This window comes from Melopsittacus undulatus, chromosome 1 (assembly GCF_012275295.1).
Source record: "Melopsittacus undulatus isolate bMelUnd1 chromosome 1, bMelUnd1.mat.Z, whole genome shotgun sequence".
Lineage (NCBI taxonomy): Eukaryota > Metazoa > Chordata > Aves > Psittaciformes > Psittaculidae > Melopsittacus > Melopsittacus undulatus.
This window is the reverse complement of record NC_047527.1, coordinates 37,066,009-37,083,054: the sequence shown is the minus strand read 5'-3', so window position 1 is coordinate 37,083,054 and position 17,046 is coordinate 37,066,009. Positions and strand designations below refer to the sequence as shown.

Genomic DNA, 17,046 nt, shown 5'->3' with positions numbered 1-17,046 from the left:
AACTAGAAGAGGTTTATTAGTATAATGGCGTTAATACGTAAAAAATCATAAAAACATTGAGTCTTACATTGTGCTTATGGTCAGTAGTGAATTATTTGCATCATCTAACACAAATGTCTGTTTTTAGAGGCACCCCTTATATTCTTAAATAATAATGCACCTAGAGATTTTGACTCTGCAGCTCATGCTGCCAGACACCCCCCATCATACAGACACCTCTTCCAGTCATCATGTAAATGTTCTCATTTTATTGTGTCCTTACTATTAACAACAACCGCAATTGAGAGTTCCTACAGCCCATGTAACATGTAAACATTAAAAAATAATTAACAGTGCATGAAAAAGTAACTGCACTCCTGCTATAACTGTTGTGTTATGCAAATGTGTTTCCATTTAGTAACAGATTCAAGGTGTTATCTGAAGATATTTAGGACTTTATATTCACAGACCTGGTGCAGTCCAAAGGAAGATTTAAAAAACCCAGCTACATTTTGTACACGTGCATATACAAATGCAATTAAATGAAATCTCTGCTACCTAAAGCAGCAAACGATTAGAGACTGGTTGCATAGGGAAAGTTTAAATCTTCCGATTCACTGAAACACGGTTTGTTCTTTTATGTGGTTTCCATTCAAGGATTAAAATTGCAGGAACATAAAATTAAGACAATAGTTTCAGTTCCCTAGTTTGTAAATTACTTCAGACTTGACTTACACACTTGAAGAACTGCCAGACGCCTGACTACTTAGCTTATTTTCTTATAAAGAAGAATTAGCACTTCACTGAACTCCTCTATTTAAGGAGCTTTTATATCACAAAATAGTTCAATCTGAGAAAAAGATAGATATATAAAGTATATGGTCATATAAAAACATATCTGAAAAATGTTTCTTTAAATTTAGGCTCCATACCAAATATTTCCTGAAAGAGAATGAAAAATGCATTTGAATAAATGAGGGAACTGGAAGAAAAAAAATCTTCCTCAGTTTTGGAATAGTTTTGCATCTGGCATTTACCTTACCACAGCAGAAGAAAATAAAACCAAGTACTCTGTGGGCATTTCACAGATGTTCCTCTTGCTAAGATAGAACAGCTTCCAATAGCTTTTCAATAATGCAGTATTAATGATAATCTAAAGGACAAGGTTTCTGATTTAATACAATTTTCCCTCATTTCTTTCCCCAAGCATATATTAATACAACATCCCAACATATCCTGAAGATTCCAAAATAACTGAAGTTAGCATTTTAAGCTATCTGAAAACCAGAGATTTGTTCTAGATTCATTTATATGAAGATTCACATGGAATGTTTAAATACACAGTGCTTCCACAAAGAACCCCTAGCTTATTTCAAATCACAGTTAAAAACTGTAAACAAACTCTAGGTGTACTGACAGAGATTTTAACAAAAACCTGAATGAAAAGTAAAATAATTTTTTGCATTATTAAATACTGAGGGTTGCAGGACGATACTGCTATGTAATGTGAGCGATAGCTTTTACACAGGTATGGTTCATATCTGAATAACAGCCCTTAAAACATGTTTGCGGTAAGTATAGACACAATTTTTTCTTTACCCCTACAGAAATAAAGAAATTAAAATTAAAAATGTTTTCTTCCAGTGCCTAACAGAAGACATAAAATGTTGAGTTGCCAATTACTTCTCTGAAAACAAAATTAAGGTACCCAGCATCTCTGACGCAGAGGTCCAAAGTGACCTAACAGTACCCTTAAACTATACAACAGATACTTTTAAAGTTCAGATCCACAAAGGATAACCTACTTCACCCTGCAGAACAAATAGGTACTGCAAATAGCTAAAACCCCTTGACCTCTGCTGTGCTCTACAGTAGGTATTAAAGGTGACCATAATCTGAGTTCTTTATAGCTTTTCCACAGACATTATCTCTTTAAAGAAAGAAAATCAGAATTTTCAAGGTTGTTTTGACTCTACCAGTTCCTCCTCCTGATTCATACTGTTCTTTGAAGAATAGGTACACGGTGTTTTCCCTTTCTCCCTCTATAAAACCGTAAGATTACTGTGTTAATTAAGGGAAGCTGCACAAGCAGCAAAGATTAACGCAAATGTCTCACTACTGCTGAGTAATTGTTAATCTGACAATAACAAAATAGTCCTTTTCCCTGAGAATCAATCAAAAAAGCAGCCTCGTTTCACTTATTGTATATTAGCCCCACAGTCATACTTTCCCAACAAGCTCATCTACCCCATTCACATTCTGTTGTTTCTTGTAACCTGTTTTCTTGACAAGGCAAGACAGAAGAGCTAAGCATAAGATTCCTGATTGCATTATTACAGTTGAGTTGTCTCCAAAGACTTAACAGGAGCAGTTATCAATTTCTGATATCCAACACACTATTGAGCTTTTTGGCATAAAAGTTAATAATCACAAACAGTACTGTAAATATGTAGAATTCATTAATCTCTTCAGATGTACATACTGATAGACTCCAGTTAGTACAAACAAGTGCAGTCAGTATAGTACTCAGTGCCTTGCAAAGACATTCTGGTTTCATTTACATTAAGTTCAAGTTTACATGAAAGATTTTGTACTAAACTTATTTCCAGTGTTCAATAATTGAAATCATACTGTAGTAAGGTTATTCGTGGGCAAACAGAGAAATGCTCTGAAGATAATCTGCAGATGCCACTATAAAGTCAGTCCATTCCTTGGCCAGCTCTTCAAAGGAGACTCCCTCCCCCCCATACTCCTGTGGGAGAATGCTGATGGGGAAGTGTTCGGTCAGACTCTGCATGTAGTTATTTCCATGCATATACACCTACAAAAAAAATATGAAAAGCATTTACTGGGGTATGAATGCTAGATTACAGAGTGAAAACAGGCAGCAAAGAAACTCAGTGCAAGAGCTGAAGCCACCAGCTCAGTTTGACCAGACAAGTCAACTTCTTCATAATGAGCTCCTTAAATGAAGGAGAAAGTACCATGTAAGTGAGTTTCCCATGGGTGCTCAAACTGTGTGCTCAGTATCTGCAGCTTGGCAAAGCATGGACCCAGGAATTGCATTTTATGCAGCTGCAAGCACAGGAGCTGAAACAATCTACACATTTGTTCCAGACTGGTTTAGCGACATTGAACAGCTAAAGTGAGCTAAACCATGGGAAGGCTGGTACTTGGTCTTATCATTATAGCTATCATGCATTTGGTTTTCTGTCATTTCCAAGAAAAAAACAGCTTGGCTCCTGGCCATTACTATCTATTTCTGCCACGTGTATTTGAAAACAGCACTATGCAGTATGTATGTAGGTTCACACAGCCAAGGAGGAGATTCAAAAGAATGGGTATCTTGGTTCTTACATTTCAGGTTCAACTGCAATTAGATACTGGACTACGCCTCTTTTTTAACCCTTCTAATACTGTAATTTTGGTTCTTCTTGCTTTATTGCAGCTACTTTGAGGCCTTATTTATTATTTTCAGTCACACACTTTTCTGCAATTATTACATGAAGACTGCAAAATACTCAAAAGGTAGCTGTCTGTCTTTTATCTAACACTTGCCCATCAGGAATTAAGATAATGAGTGAATAGTAATTACTCCTATTAAGGTATGGGGAACTGGCCCTTAGAGGTTTGTCTTGAGATCCTACCTGTAACTCAGGTTGGAGACAAGCCAATTTGCTTCTGTTCCCCTCCATGAACTAGGATATCTGGTTTGTTTTCTTTTAGGCCTTTACTGTCCATCTGCCCTCCCTTCTGCTTTTTGAGTTCTATCCTGAGATATTCTGAGCTGGATCAGATGACATGGGCTTTTTTCACAGGTAGTAATGTAAGAGACGAAGGGCCATGGCTTCAGGCTACTGGAACATACTGCTTTTTCTTATCCTCTTTTGCGAGTGAGGGACTGCACAAGGCTCCCATAACAAAACACATGTGCTAGGAAAAGGGTGCTGGCAACCAAATGCTAACAGTGACCAGAAAAAAACATGGATCTACTGTCCCCGAGTGTCATAGCTACTGCAAATGCACAAAATCCTTGTGCTGAGATAAGGAGGCTTCAGAGTGGGAACAGCAATAGACATGGCTGCTTAGTTTGTACCTTAGTCTGCTGTTAACATTTCACAGTACTTTTGTGTCAGCTGAAGTCTCCAATATTCTTCCTATGCTACAATAAACCAGAATTCTTGACATGCTTTTGCATCCACATACAAACAGGTTTTCAGATTTAAAATTGAAAAAAACTTAAAACAACTAAGGAGCTATTTGGAAAAAACCCTGAAGTTAAGCCTGACTGATTTTTGATGCATAAATGCCTCTGCAGGTCTTTCAGAACTCAAACATTGTCTTCTACAAATTCTGCACTACTTGGAGCATAACATCACTTTTCAATGACAATTTCTCACTGTCATTGATAGGCACAGTGCTGGGAGATCCAGGACCCGTTTCTTCCTAGTTCTGCAGAAGAATTGCTGTGTGGCCTTAAGCAAATTATTTAACCTCTCTGCGCCACAGCGGTTTTTCTCTTCAGAGTGGTGACAGCAGCAACTGCTTGCAACTCTCACATCACTGATAACTGCAAATGCTTTAACAATTAAATTCTGGAATCCTGCATGACACTAACACACAAAAATAATTTATGCTTTTCAGTGCTCAGGAGTACCAGATCCTAAGGGAAGTGCTACAGATCGTCATGTAAGGGGTTTGTGGCAGAAAGAAATATATGTGTGCACTCACCCGTTCCTTTATTTTTTCAGTGAGAAAAGGCTTAATTAGAGTGAAGACTGGGTGGAAGAATAAAGGCTCATTTATCAAGTGGATACCCCGAACTTTTAGTGGAAAGGAATCCTGTCAACATACATGAAAAAAAAGTATAAGAAAAAAGAAAATTTTGAAAAGATTCTATTGTTAAGGACAGTCTTTGAAAACTATGTAGTCCATAAGTTAGAACATTCCTCCTGACCTTACCAATTCTTGTACTTCAGAGTGTTCATAATTTACACTGCCCCAATAACACTTAGAAAAATCACATCAATCACATCAATGTTCTTCCCATTAGATGAGGGAAAGGGGAGGGAAACCCAAACAAAACAGAGAGGGTGACTAGTAAAAAAAAAAAGAACAAAACAGAAAAATAAACAAGAAAACCCTCACCAAATTATACATAAGTAATGTACATAAAGCTTGTGCTCAGCCTTTCCTCAGAGGTACAATTCTTCACAAGAGATTCTGCTGCTAATTTACAAAAAAATCTATCATACCATGGGCTTTCATTGGCAATATACAGCCTGAAGGATAGTATGCAAATATAAATATAAACCATTAAAGCTACTAGCTTAAGTTAAATAAATTATAATTTAGAGACAAGCCTTGAAATTACTTGGTATTTGCGCAAGCCAGTAGTTCAGATTTCTACTTGCATTCACAATTCATTTAGAAGTTCCATACCTTTGAAAGTTAAAAGAAAATACAGCAGTGCTGAAAGACAGAATTATGCAATAGGGAATGTATAGCTTCCATTCATACCTCACGTGATACTGCCTCTGCAACCAGAAGTTTTCTGCTTTTAAAAATAGTGCTTCTCACAAACATCTTCTCCCCATTAGTACAGCAGCTCTTCTCCCATTATTTCATTGAATCTTTTATGGATAAAAAAAAACCCAAACCAAACCCCACACCTTTCTTAAGTGCAAATCCTTTTATAATTTAATGTATGATAAAGACTTTAAAACTATCAGATTATAGGTTTACTGCATGCTATTATGTGCTATCATATACTTAAAGTCTACTGCCATGTTTTTCACAAAACAACTAGGTTTTCCCTGGGGTAAGAGATTTTTCAAGATGATGTCACTTACTAATCTGACTACACTTCTCATTTCTTAGTATGTATTTCCTTTCTATTAACTTCTGTTTCTTCCTACAGGGTAGTAATTTGCAAGACACATTTCTAAAGTAAAAAAAAATGTGTTGAAACTAAGATTACTTAATTTTTACTTATAAGTATATTGAACAACACTATGACAATCTCTGGGTGAAATATATGAACCCAGTTAAAGTGATGAAAGAAACCTGAAAACAAGTAAGTTAAACTTGTTTCTCTTCTTAGAAAAGAACACTAGAAACATACAAATGTTTTCAACCTCTTTTTTCAATGTCTATAATAAAAATTTAGAAATTTGAAAACCATGCAACAAATCTGAAACAGGTCATGATGGAAACATGACATTCAAAGAATTTCCGGCTTTGAGGTAATGGATTGAAGCCTTTAGATCTAATTGCAAATCCAGTTCTACCTTCTTCCCGCTGTATTACAAGGTTAAAAAAATTACTAGCAATTTTTTTACTACCTCAGAAATCAACTGCAACACTTTTACTACTCCAGTTCTCGTGAGATCTGGCCCAGGACAGTATGAACATCAAGAGTTCTTATTCTAGAAGGGGAAAGTTGGGAATACATGCTGGTTTCACAGAAGTTTCACAGAAGGTACCAAAAAGGATGAACAGCTGAAGTTACAATGATATTAGTTCAATGACTAAGCTTTGACAGAACCTCAGATATGAATCTTCCCAAATCAGAGCAAGGTATTATTTCCCTGGCTCATTTCCACATTGCAGGCTAACAGATTTTTTATCACTGACTTTCAACCTAACTTCAGAAGGGAAAATAGGACTACACTGTAGCTTGTCTCTCACTTCTCTGTCCCCTTCTTTTTTTCCTGCATTCCTTTTTTATTTCCTCTCATATCCATTGGCAAAATTCTAACAAATTTGTCAGAAAAGAACAAGTCTTAAAGGCAGAAAAGTCCCTGCAAGTTTTGTGAAAAACAGGAGATGAATTAGCCAGTGAGTTGGACAAAAAAATGCTCGGGGGTGGAGGGGGAGGTAAAAAGCAAACAGAACATAAACATACATTCTGTTGGTAGCAGACAAAGATCACATAGCATCATCCATACTGGTAACAGGTTAGTACTATCTGTCTTTAACTCAGTACATCCTCTGAGTCTCAGGGGAAAAAAATGTGAAAAACACAGATCCTTCCAAAACTGGGCTTCATCTACTCTTACACTCATTAAATTCTTGTCTCGTAACAGGTAGGTAGAGTTTTTACAAAACATCAGAGGTTAAAGGGCACTTACTGCTATGCAAGAACATAATTTATGTCAAATCAAGCACAACCTATGACTTTTAATGGGTTTAAGATTTTGTTCTTTTAAGCTGCATAGACTCTAAAAAGGCCTACAGAAGGAAAATTTACTATAGCTTAAAACTGATGAAAAATTGGGAGTTATGGCAATGAAGCAGTGTAAAGCAGTATGTTATACTTACTGTGAGAACAGCAGCAATTTTCTTGGCCACTGCTGGACTGATCTGAAATGCATGAGCAAATTTCCACCCTTGAAGATCAAATATAGCCTTGACTCCATTGCGCTGAGTCTCAGTCTCCTTTACAATGAGTTCAGATGTGATAAGACTTACACGAAACACATCATATGCTGTAAATAACTTGGGATCCCATTGTCCTGAAGAGTAGATAGATTACTCTGCATTACCACAAGAATACCGCATACACCTACCTGTACTTTCCCTTGCTACTACTTCTAATGTGCTTCTCAGAAACAAGAAGTAACTAGTAATTCTTTACTGTTAGGGTGATGAGTTACTGGAATGGGTTCCCCAGGGAGGTTGTGAATACTCCATCCCTGGCAGTGTTCAAGGCCAGGTTGGATGAAGCCTTGGGTGATATGGTTTAGTGCGAGGTGTCCCTGCCCATGGCAGGGGGGGTTAGAACTAGATGATCTTGAGGTCCTTTCCAACCCTAACTATTCTATGATTCTATGAATATCAAAGCTCCTGAAATAAAACAATTTGCCAGTACAGAAGTTATTTTCTGTGCCTGCTCTGTCATTCATCTACACACTTTTTGTAGATGGTACTACCTAATGGAAGATGCTTGTAGATGCCACCTAATGCAGTATGTTCTACCTATGGCTGTAGCCTCCAGTACAAGGTTTTGACAGGAACAGCTTAATTCAGTAACAGTTATGCTAGCAGAAACAACAGATCATCAATACAATCAATTCAGGCAATTTTTCTTCAGTACAGTAATTCTACCAAGATTGTGTATTCCACTGCAGAAATTGTGACAATAAAAAAAAAAGCCAACCAAAAAACCCACAAAAAAACAACCTCAAAATCCCCAAAACCTGAAATAAACCAAAAATATCAGCTCCAGAGCCAGATGTGAAACAGGTTCAAACAATTTTGTCACTCACCGATTCTGTATATTAGAACTTTGCTTCCATGTGGGTCCCTTGATCTCAGGACTCCATGATAGCCAGCAAGTAAGAGACCAAGAACAGAAGATGGTCGTAAATCTGCACTTATTTCTGGACATTCAATTCTCCACTTCTGGTAATTCTTCAGTAACTAGAAAAAAATAAATGTGGACGTCAAATAAGCATCAGGTGTCATAAGAACAGCACAGTTAAAAAACGTTTTCTACTTGTGGTCACATTCAGGTTTAATTCATTAAATTAGCTGTAATTTCATTGTCTGTTTTAAGCAAATCACTAAGGTTGCTGTACTGGATCAAATGAGTAAGTCCTTATGATGAATATAGAACCCTGTCAAATTGCTAATGGACAGCAGTTGTCATTTTGTGTCAGAAAACTGGAAAATATAGAAAAAAGCCTGTAGTTTCCATGTAAAATACACATGAAAACCAGTTTTCTTACTCAGGTTACCTTTAGAGTTATGCAGTTTGATACTGCATCAGATTCATTCTCCAGTTTTGAATTTAGACATGAAAAATTTTACCAAGGAATATTCTCCTTCAACCACCCATTCCTCCCCTCCCCTAAAGTATGGGCCCATTTTGTACACACACAGACAGCATCATAAATAATTTTACTTTACTATTAAAACAGGTATGATCGTCAGCATATCCAAAGAATTTTTTCAAGGTCCTTCTTAGCCCCCTGAAAAGGCAGAATATAACAATGTAGTAGGTCCATTACCCATTAAGAAATTTGCCTTCCACAGAGCAGAAATACAAGAATCTGTTTCGGTAAAGCAGAGATCGTGCCCTTTATAGAGGACATGATCACCCTGGCTCCGAAGACTGGAAGGCAGCAACAGTACATTTAAGGCACAGGAAGAGCTGTGTGTTGAAGGGCAATGGCCTAACTCTTAAGGAAGAGCCCATCATAGGCATTACTTTCTGAAGTAACATCTGTGTAGAAGAACTACAGGTGATACTGTGAAAAGTCATCTTAAAGATGATCATAAAAGATCATCTTAAAGATGGATCATAAAAAATTAAGTTGGTGATGCAGTAGTTTTAATCCCCAAGTCTAATTGCTGTTTCGTATTATTAAGTGGCGGTGAAGAAAAGTAACTGCTATGCCCTGCAACTAAAATTTCTTGAAGATATTTTTGATAATCAAGTGGGAAACTATACAAGACTATTTTCTGAAAGGCTTCCTCTCAATTCACCAACTGAATTCTGCCTCTGTTCTATCACCCATTCTAAGTTCTCTATAACGGAACTTGGAGGGTAAAGGGGTAGTTATTGCAAGTAATTTAGATTTTATATTAAAATTTCCTAAATAGCGACAGTTTAGACTTTCAATCAAGGCCTTCAAAGGAGCCAAGGGAATCAGAATTTTTCAGTACCTGTTTCACAACAAACCGAAACATAGATTTAAATCTTAAAGGCAGTGTACACAGGTTAGCCTTTGTAATTGTTTCAACAGCGAAACATAATCTGATCTTCATCACAGTTCCACAAATTAATGTCTTCATAATAAAAGCATCAACTAACAGTATAAAAATATCAGCCAACAGTCTTCTATTTCTGTTCATTTATATTAACAGAAATTATTTTTTATTCATTTTTCAGTATTTCACAAAAGAAACATTTAAAGAACTATCAGCTCCAAGTATCATTTTCTCCATCATTTTGATAAAAAGAAAGGTCAGCAGGAACTTCAGTGGATACTGACTCCATCCCTTGAAACATCACTGCATCATCTATACTGATGCGTAGCTACAGTCTCTTAGAGGGACACCCAAGACGCACCATCCTGTACCACATAGCATGCTTATATGAGATAATTAGTTATATTCCTTAACCTTCCCTCTACTTTTGTAGTTTCTTGTATAATTTTATATAAAACATATATTTTTTCTTCATTGTAAGGCTCTTCAGCTCAGCTGAAGGTCTTAAATTCTTCTGAAGGTGTGTCTAATTATCATGAGGAAATTATTTATATGGCATTACCGTTGTCAGCAGAATTTACTTACAAATACATGGTGTACTGATCAGAAATTATCTGTATCTTTCACAGAATAGCGCCTATAAATACATATTTAGGTATGATAATTAGAAAGTTCATCCCCCATGCTACAATTCCACCTGATTTGGCAATGAGAAAGTTGATAAAAGCCTCATCTTAAACCATACTGTCGAAAGCAATACTTAACCTTTAGGAAAATTTTACAAGAAGCCTTTTGAATGCACTAAACCAGTTCTAGTCTAGGCTAACTTCAAACAAATGAACAAAAAAGGTTGGGGTAGGATGGGGGGAGGAGGGTGGAAGTAGGGAAAGAAAATTAATTTCTGGAATAGAAATTCACTATGATTGCAAGACAGCCCTGAAGAGGTACTCTGATTATGTCGCTCTATTAGTGCTTTACTCTCTACAAAGGGCACTGTTTGAGCAATTACAACCACTTTGTGCCAACCAGACAGCATTGTCAACATATTTTTTTCCTTGGCCTTTCCACTACAAACACTTTAACAGCAGCAAAATACAAAATCACACTCAAAACCTACACAAACATCTGTAGCTTTGTAATTTCTCACTTTTCTTGCAAAATCTCTTGTACCACAACTTAATGAACTTAATTTACAATCACATAAATATTATAAACAACTCTTTGAGGTGCTGCCTGCCAATACTAAGATGAGAATAAATATAATATATTTATTCAATACCCTAAATAATCCTATTTTGCCAGTGCAGTTATTTTCATTAGTATTTACATTTTCCAAGTTGGAAAGAACAAGGACCTAAGTTCTGGACTTTGGGAGACAGTGATCACAGCTTGTGATATGCGATCCTTAGAGGAAACATGATTTATCTAACTGGCAAGTCCATTAAGGAGTAAATATATCATTGGAATACTACTGATGCCTTCCATAACGTGGGCAAGTGGTACATCTTTGAGGTACATGGAATGACTAAGCTCCAACCACACTTCCCTTGGACAGAAAGCCACAAAGTGCTAAAGAGTTATCAGATTTTGAAAACTGATTCTAATTACCTGAAACAACTAGAGCTGAAGTAAAGGTCAGCATTAGATAGTCTTCCATAGCACCTACAGCTAATCTGGGGACATACTCTATTAACTTTTACTTATGTAAGCAATTCCTTTCTCAGCAGCTGGACATTCTTATGTCACACAGCTACTTACATGAGTAATCCTTAAACATATAATGGAATTAAAAAACTAGCAGTAGGTACTTAGAGTTTTACTTTATTTTGAAATTTTCTAATTTAACATTGTTTAAACTCTAAAATTCATATGAAATGTTTAAAAGATATGGCTTTGTGTTTTTTTTTTAGTAAAGACAGCAAGGAAAATCATAAATATTATTTATAACAATCAGTCTGGATATAGAGATCAGCAAACTAATATCAGGAAAAACAGGAGCATTCATCACATAGTATAAAAATTGGCTTATGTACTTAAAACACAGGGAAAACATCTCAATGTATAATTATCTGTGTTTACAGACTGAATAACCTACTTAGCAACTGCTCAGCATCTGAAAATAGATGCATGGTAACTCAATTAATGGGGAAAGCTGGATGAAAAACTCCAATGTCTGGAGTTAAGCATTAATTAGGATTTTTTTCGTGAGGTTTGCAAGAGACAGTTCCAGACTTCTGAACATCACAGATGATAAGTTAGTAATTAACCCAAGATTCATGTGCTACAAAACAAAGTGAACTTAGTACTTTACTTAAAAGAAAACAATGTGCTGGTTACAGAAAGCAATGTATTTTTTATATGTAAGTTAACTACTTTTGTATTAATAACTATTTATTCATATTAACAAGGACACTAGACAGAATTAGGCCTCTACCCTTGTCAGCAGTTGTACCAATGCACACATCATTTAGGAAAAGTATGTTTTATATTGGTAATCTCTGGAGGAGAAACCAACAGCTCCAAGTTTAGAATATAAACATATATACACACACATAAACACACATCTTTGTGCATACACACAGAATTTAAATATCTGGTACACACAGATAAGGAATTTAAAATATTTTCATTGAGACACAGAACTTTACCAACTCCACACACATCACCTCTATGCCAGCTGGGAGAAGATGTGTAAGGTGAGACATTTGGTTTAGCACAACTGGAAGACTTGTTGACTGATTTGTTTCCTCAACACTCAGCCCAGAGACATCCATTTTGAGAAATCCCTCTGCATTGATGGACAAAGACCAGCCAAATAACTGATTCAAACTTTGTATTGATATTTGAATGATGTGAAGATCCTCAGAGGTAATGCCTGAGACTCAGCTGTAAGCCTGACACTATGGAAAACAATCCTTCTTGTACAGCACAGTTATTCTAAGCAACTTATTTGCCGTACAACACACTAGAAAGTCTTGATTTCTATGAAAGTCAAATGCAGAGCAAAGACAAAGTACCTTCATATCAACCAGAACTCTTAAAAGGATCCTAGATATTGAGATAGTTTTGGGTGCCATAAAAATTATGCTTACAAAAGTCTTAAGTGGTGTATGAAAATACCTCCTGGTACAGAGTTTCAAAGTTGCATTTTTACCGAATTTAAAAGAGTGTCATTCTTTTTCCCAGAGTATAATCCATTTCAAGTACAAAAATACAGTATCCCCAAGTCACTGAGAATCGCACTCTTATACAAAAGTTGCATGTGAGACATAATGCAAGGACATAATAAAAAACACTGGGCAAAAAGATTTATGGAGGAAAGAAGACACTAGTTCTCCAGATTTCACATATTACTACTGAATCCAAGTGACTGGTTTTGATCATAACAGTGAAGTCAAACATACACACGTAGCTCATAAATTAAAAAGGGATGTATAAAGCCATTGCTTTAGTGCAATTAATGGAGACTTGTGGCCCTGCATTTTTACACCATATAGAGTACTTAGGTATATCTGCACAAATTAATGAGCAAACAACATGCTTTAGCTCAGATATGAATTTATATCCAGACTGCAGACTTCTTCAGCATTAGCATCCCATCCATACCTCCAACAGAGGTTACAAAGGCATGGAAGATGCTGCAATGATATGACTCATTTCTTCAGAGCGTTAATTTTGGTAGGTAGGTAGGTATTGCCCAGAAATCTCACAGGACAAAAAAAAAAAAAATCATTTTTACCTACTGGAGGTTTGTTGTGTTGACAGTTAAGTGTTAGTCTGTCAAAGGACTTTCTACAGACAAATCTCTCTGCCAGTATTTCATGTAGACCAGCCTAATACTTTTTTAACAATAACATTCATACACTTGAAATCCTTTCACAGAAGCTATCTGCTTAACTTCACCTCTTCTTCTGGAGCCTGTACTTAAGTGGTTTGGGTTGATGCATGTTATTTCCAGCCACTTTCTAAGATAAGGCAGTGGGCACAAGTTTAATCTTCGCTGTGATTCAAACTGAAGAAAAATAATTCTCTCCTAACTTGAGAACAGTCTGTTACTGAATTTAATTTAATAATCATTGGCTTTAAAAAATACAGACAGTTCCAGCTCAAGTTCTTCAGTTCCAGCTACCTGTTTCAGTAGTGGATTTTCTTCTAGCATAACATGTATAAGTACATTAGTACTTGAAAGCAAATCTGGAATTGCCACTGGAAAAATGTAAAAGATTGCTGTTCGAACAACTAATCATAAAAAATTAAAAAATTGACTGTCTTGCCACACTCTACCAATCATTCTTTTCTGAAGCATTTCCAAATGTCAGTAAACTAAAATCAGATAAATCTATGTCAAATATTAACCATGGATGTATGAATAAAGTCTGGTCAGTTGGCAGACTCTTGATTCCTACTTACGGCTATGTCTAAGCCCGTATTAAGAAAGATGCTTATATAACCTTTGGTTATAAGCACGGAGAGAGCCAGAAACTCGTTTATCCCCTTAGCCTGCTCTACAAGCACTATGCAGCAGTACACAGGAGCCCAGTGGCCAAAAAGAGACTACCACCCTGAACTCCAAACTGAGGCAACATCACACCAAGATGGGAGGGAGCAGACACTGTCTGGACTGATGGCACAAGGGCCCTGTCTGGGATGGAGTATTAACAGAACCTCTGCATGTGGTCAGACTTGGATTAGATTAATATACATCTCATGACCACCACAGATTTTTGCACAATAACTCCCTGGGGGCCTTAATATACCAACTGCAGATAAACACATTTCTTTACCTCCTTCAACCCCCAAAAAACCCAAACCACAGCAAAACAAAATGGGCTTCTTTTCTTCTTCCCATACTATAAGAGAAGAACGCTAGAAGTCAGTTTCAGCTGGTATGTGGAAGATTATATGCAGATAGCTACAGCATTTGGAGACCTGAAATTCTAGATGGAAGGCTGAACATGAATGGGTTTTTATCATCAGGGTCTCTTAATTCATAGAAGGGTCAAACAAGAAATGTAGAAACTTAGCAGCCTGTGGAGACCCAGAAATCCTAAAGAGATTCTAAAAAGACTTCATTTTTTTCTGACCAGGTCCCCAGTCCTAGAAGAGTGATTCTCCAGAAAGGTATAGGAGTATAGATATAATTTATATTTTTAATATATATGTTATATATAAGTATATATAAATTATTAAATAGATATAAATTATATATAAATATAGTATATATATTTGCTGTTTCACAGACTTCATCTCTAAACTTACCCTGGATTCCATGCTCTTGAAGATTAGTCCTACCTATAACACATCTCAGAGCTAATCACAAGAAAGTGCAGAAAAGTATGGGCCAAATTCTAAAATGTTACTATCCTGTGTACAGAATTATCAGTAACAACCAACTGCACTGCAATTAGGAGTGGGATTTAGGAGTGCATGTTGTCTTCCTTAAGCCCTATTTTTTTGGAACCAAGGAATATAGAAAACAACACACCTTTTGCTGGGAAAGAAGACACAGTCCTACAGGTATTAATTCACAGCTCTGATAGAAACAATGTAATGAACTTCAAGCAAAAAAAACATAAATATTCAAAGAAATTTCAATTGACTTGCTAGGTCTTCTACTGAGGAGAGGTTTAAAGCTATGATGCAAATTGCATGAGCCAAGTGAAAAGAATACAAAATACAGTTTTTAAAGCTATTTATGATTAAGAGCTTAATTCAGTTTCTTACATTCTTTTTTTTTAAGCTACCCTGAATCTACATTATATCCTTATGCAAACAACCTTCTTTCATGGTGACTAAACTCAAAAAATCTACTGTACAGAGAAGTCATAAACTAAAAGGTGAGGTCTGTTGGGCAATGCTATGTCATCAACCTCATTGAATATTACTGGAACACAACTTCCAGGTGGCATAAGTGAGTAAGTACTTTTGCCCTGGGGAAGATTTGGAAATACTTTCTGTTCAGAAGGGTTAGTGGCTGTCAATCTTCCTGTAAAAAAAAAAAAAGAAATAGTAACAATTTGTACCTTTGGATAATAAAAATAGGCACGTACTGCCTGTACAGCAAAAAGCTGTACAAGCAGCCACAGAAGTATGACAACTTACGAAAGCCTGAAAGGAGTTCTGCAAATGACAAAACTCCAGGAGAAAAGAGTGGGTTTTACTCATAGTTTTACATTGGATCAATTATAAATAAGCAGTGAAACTGGTACCATTACTAGTAACAAGTAACTGGAGCCGAGTAAGCACAGTAAGGATGTCCTCTAAGGGTTATCATTTCCTGATGGGAGTGGTGACCTTACCACACTTACTATAACCTCTGCTTCATATGACTGTACCTCATCGAGGTTGCACAAAGCCAGACACGGCACCGCACATTTATACGGTGGTGCCATGCTGAATGTGACAAGCAATTAGTTACACCCTGAAACTCCCTGCTTGGCCTTGGCTGACCCAAGCAGGGCAGCTCACCCACCCCACTCTCCCCTTCACAGCAATAACGCTCTCCTACTTCTCGATCCCCAGCTCCCCACCACAGCCCTGTTGCCTCGCCTTACCCGAGCGACAAAGGCGAGGCCCCCGGAGGCAGCGGGCTTCGAGGCCCCGTGGGCCTGCGTGTCTCAGCCCCGGCAGCAGGCTGGCGGACAGGGCGCCCCCGGGCTGGGTCCGCGTCCGTGCCCATGCCCGTGCCCGCGTCCGTGTCCGTGCCTGGCTGGCTGACAGCCGCCGCGGGGACTCCGCAAGTGAAGCGAGATACGGCCGCCCCCTCCACACTCTCAGAGGGTGGCGGGACTACCCCACAGACCCTCGGGCGGCACCGATCCTTTCCTCGCTCCCCTCCTTACCCTCCAGGCCTGGTCCAAGTGGAAGTCTCGGGCGCGCAGGAACCGCACGAGGAAAGAGTCGCTGAGGGGCTGCGGCCAGCGCTGGCCGGGCTCTGCCTCTGCCCGCCGCCGCAGCTCGGACACGGCGCTGTGCACCCGCGGCGAGTGGTCGGGCAAGTCGTTGAGGCGCCCCGCGGCCGGCGGCCCCTGCGACATCCCGCCGCTGGCCGGCTCCGAGGCCACCGCGCTCGGCCCCGCTGGTCCCATCGGCAACTGAGTAGCGGCGGAGCCCGCCGGGGGCGGGGGCAGCCCTCTTGGGCTTAACCCTGAGCACCCTCCCCGGTCGGAGCGGAAAGGGGCGGAGGCAGGTGTGTGAGTGTGTCCCCGTCCGGCCCCGCTGCGGAGGCCACCTTCGGGGTGATACTTTGATCTTTGGTTTGGGTTTTGTTTGTTTTTTTTCCCCACTTTTATGGACTTGACCAGTTTTTAGCATTTTATGCCTTCAGAACTTCTCTTTTGTTTTTAGATT

At 38.1% G+C, this 17,046-nt stretch overlaps 1 protein-coding gene across 1 annotated transcript; it reads right to left on the bottom strand.

Moving 5' to 3' along the window:
- Positions 1–17: 17 nt before the first annotated feature.
- Positions 18–16,779, bottom strand: TTPA (alpha tocopherol transfer protein). Its single transcript, XM_005152735.3, has 5 exons — positions 16,539–16,779; positions 8,250–8,403; positions 7,303–7,496; positions 4,711–4,821; positions 18–2,800 (listed from the first exon to the last, which is right to left on the bottom strand). Exons 1-5 carry the CDS (start codon positions 16,731–16,733, stop codon positions 2,621–2,623), a joined length of 834 nt encoding a protein of 277 aa, XP_005152792.2. The 5' UTR covers positions 16,734–16,779; the 3' UTR covers positions 18–2,620.
- Between the last annotated feature and the right edge of the window lie 267 nt (positions 16,780–17,046).

Bases quoted from the DNA above. Each gene is read 5' to 3' on its own strand.
- TTPA (XM_005152735.3), bottom strand. From the start codon at position 16,733: ATGTCGCAGGGGCCGCCGGCCGCGGGGCGCCTCAACGACTTGCCCGAC. The intron at 7,497-8,249 runs GTGAGTGACAAA...TCTACTCTTCAG, and splicing joins AGTTCTAATATACAGAATCG to GACAATGGGATCCCAAGTTA. The intron at 4,822-7,302 runs GTAAGTATAACA...GTATGTTGACAG, and splicing joins AAATTGCTGCTGTTCTCACA to GATTCCTTTCCACTAAAAGT.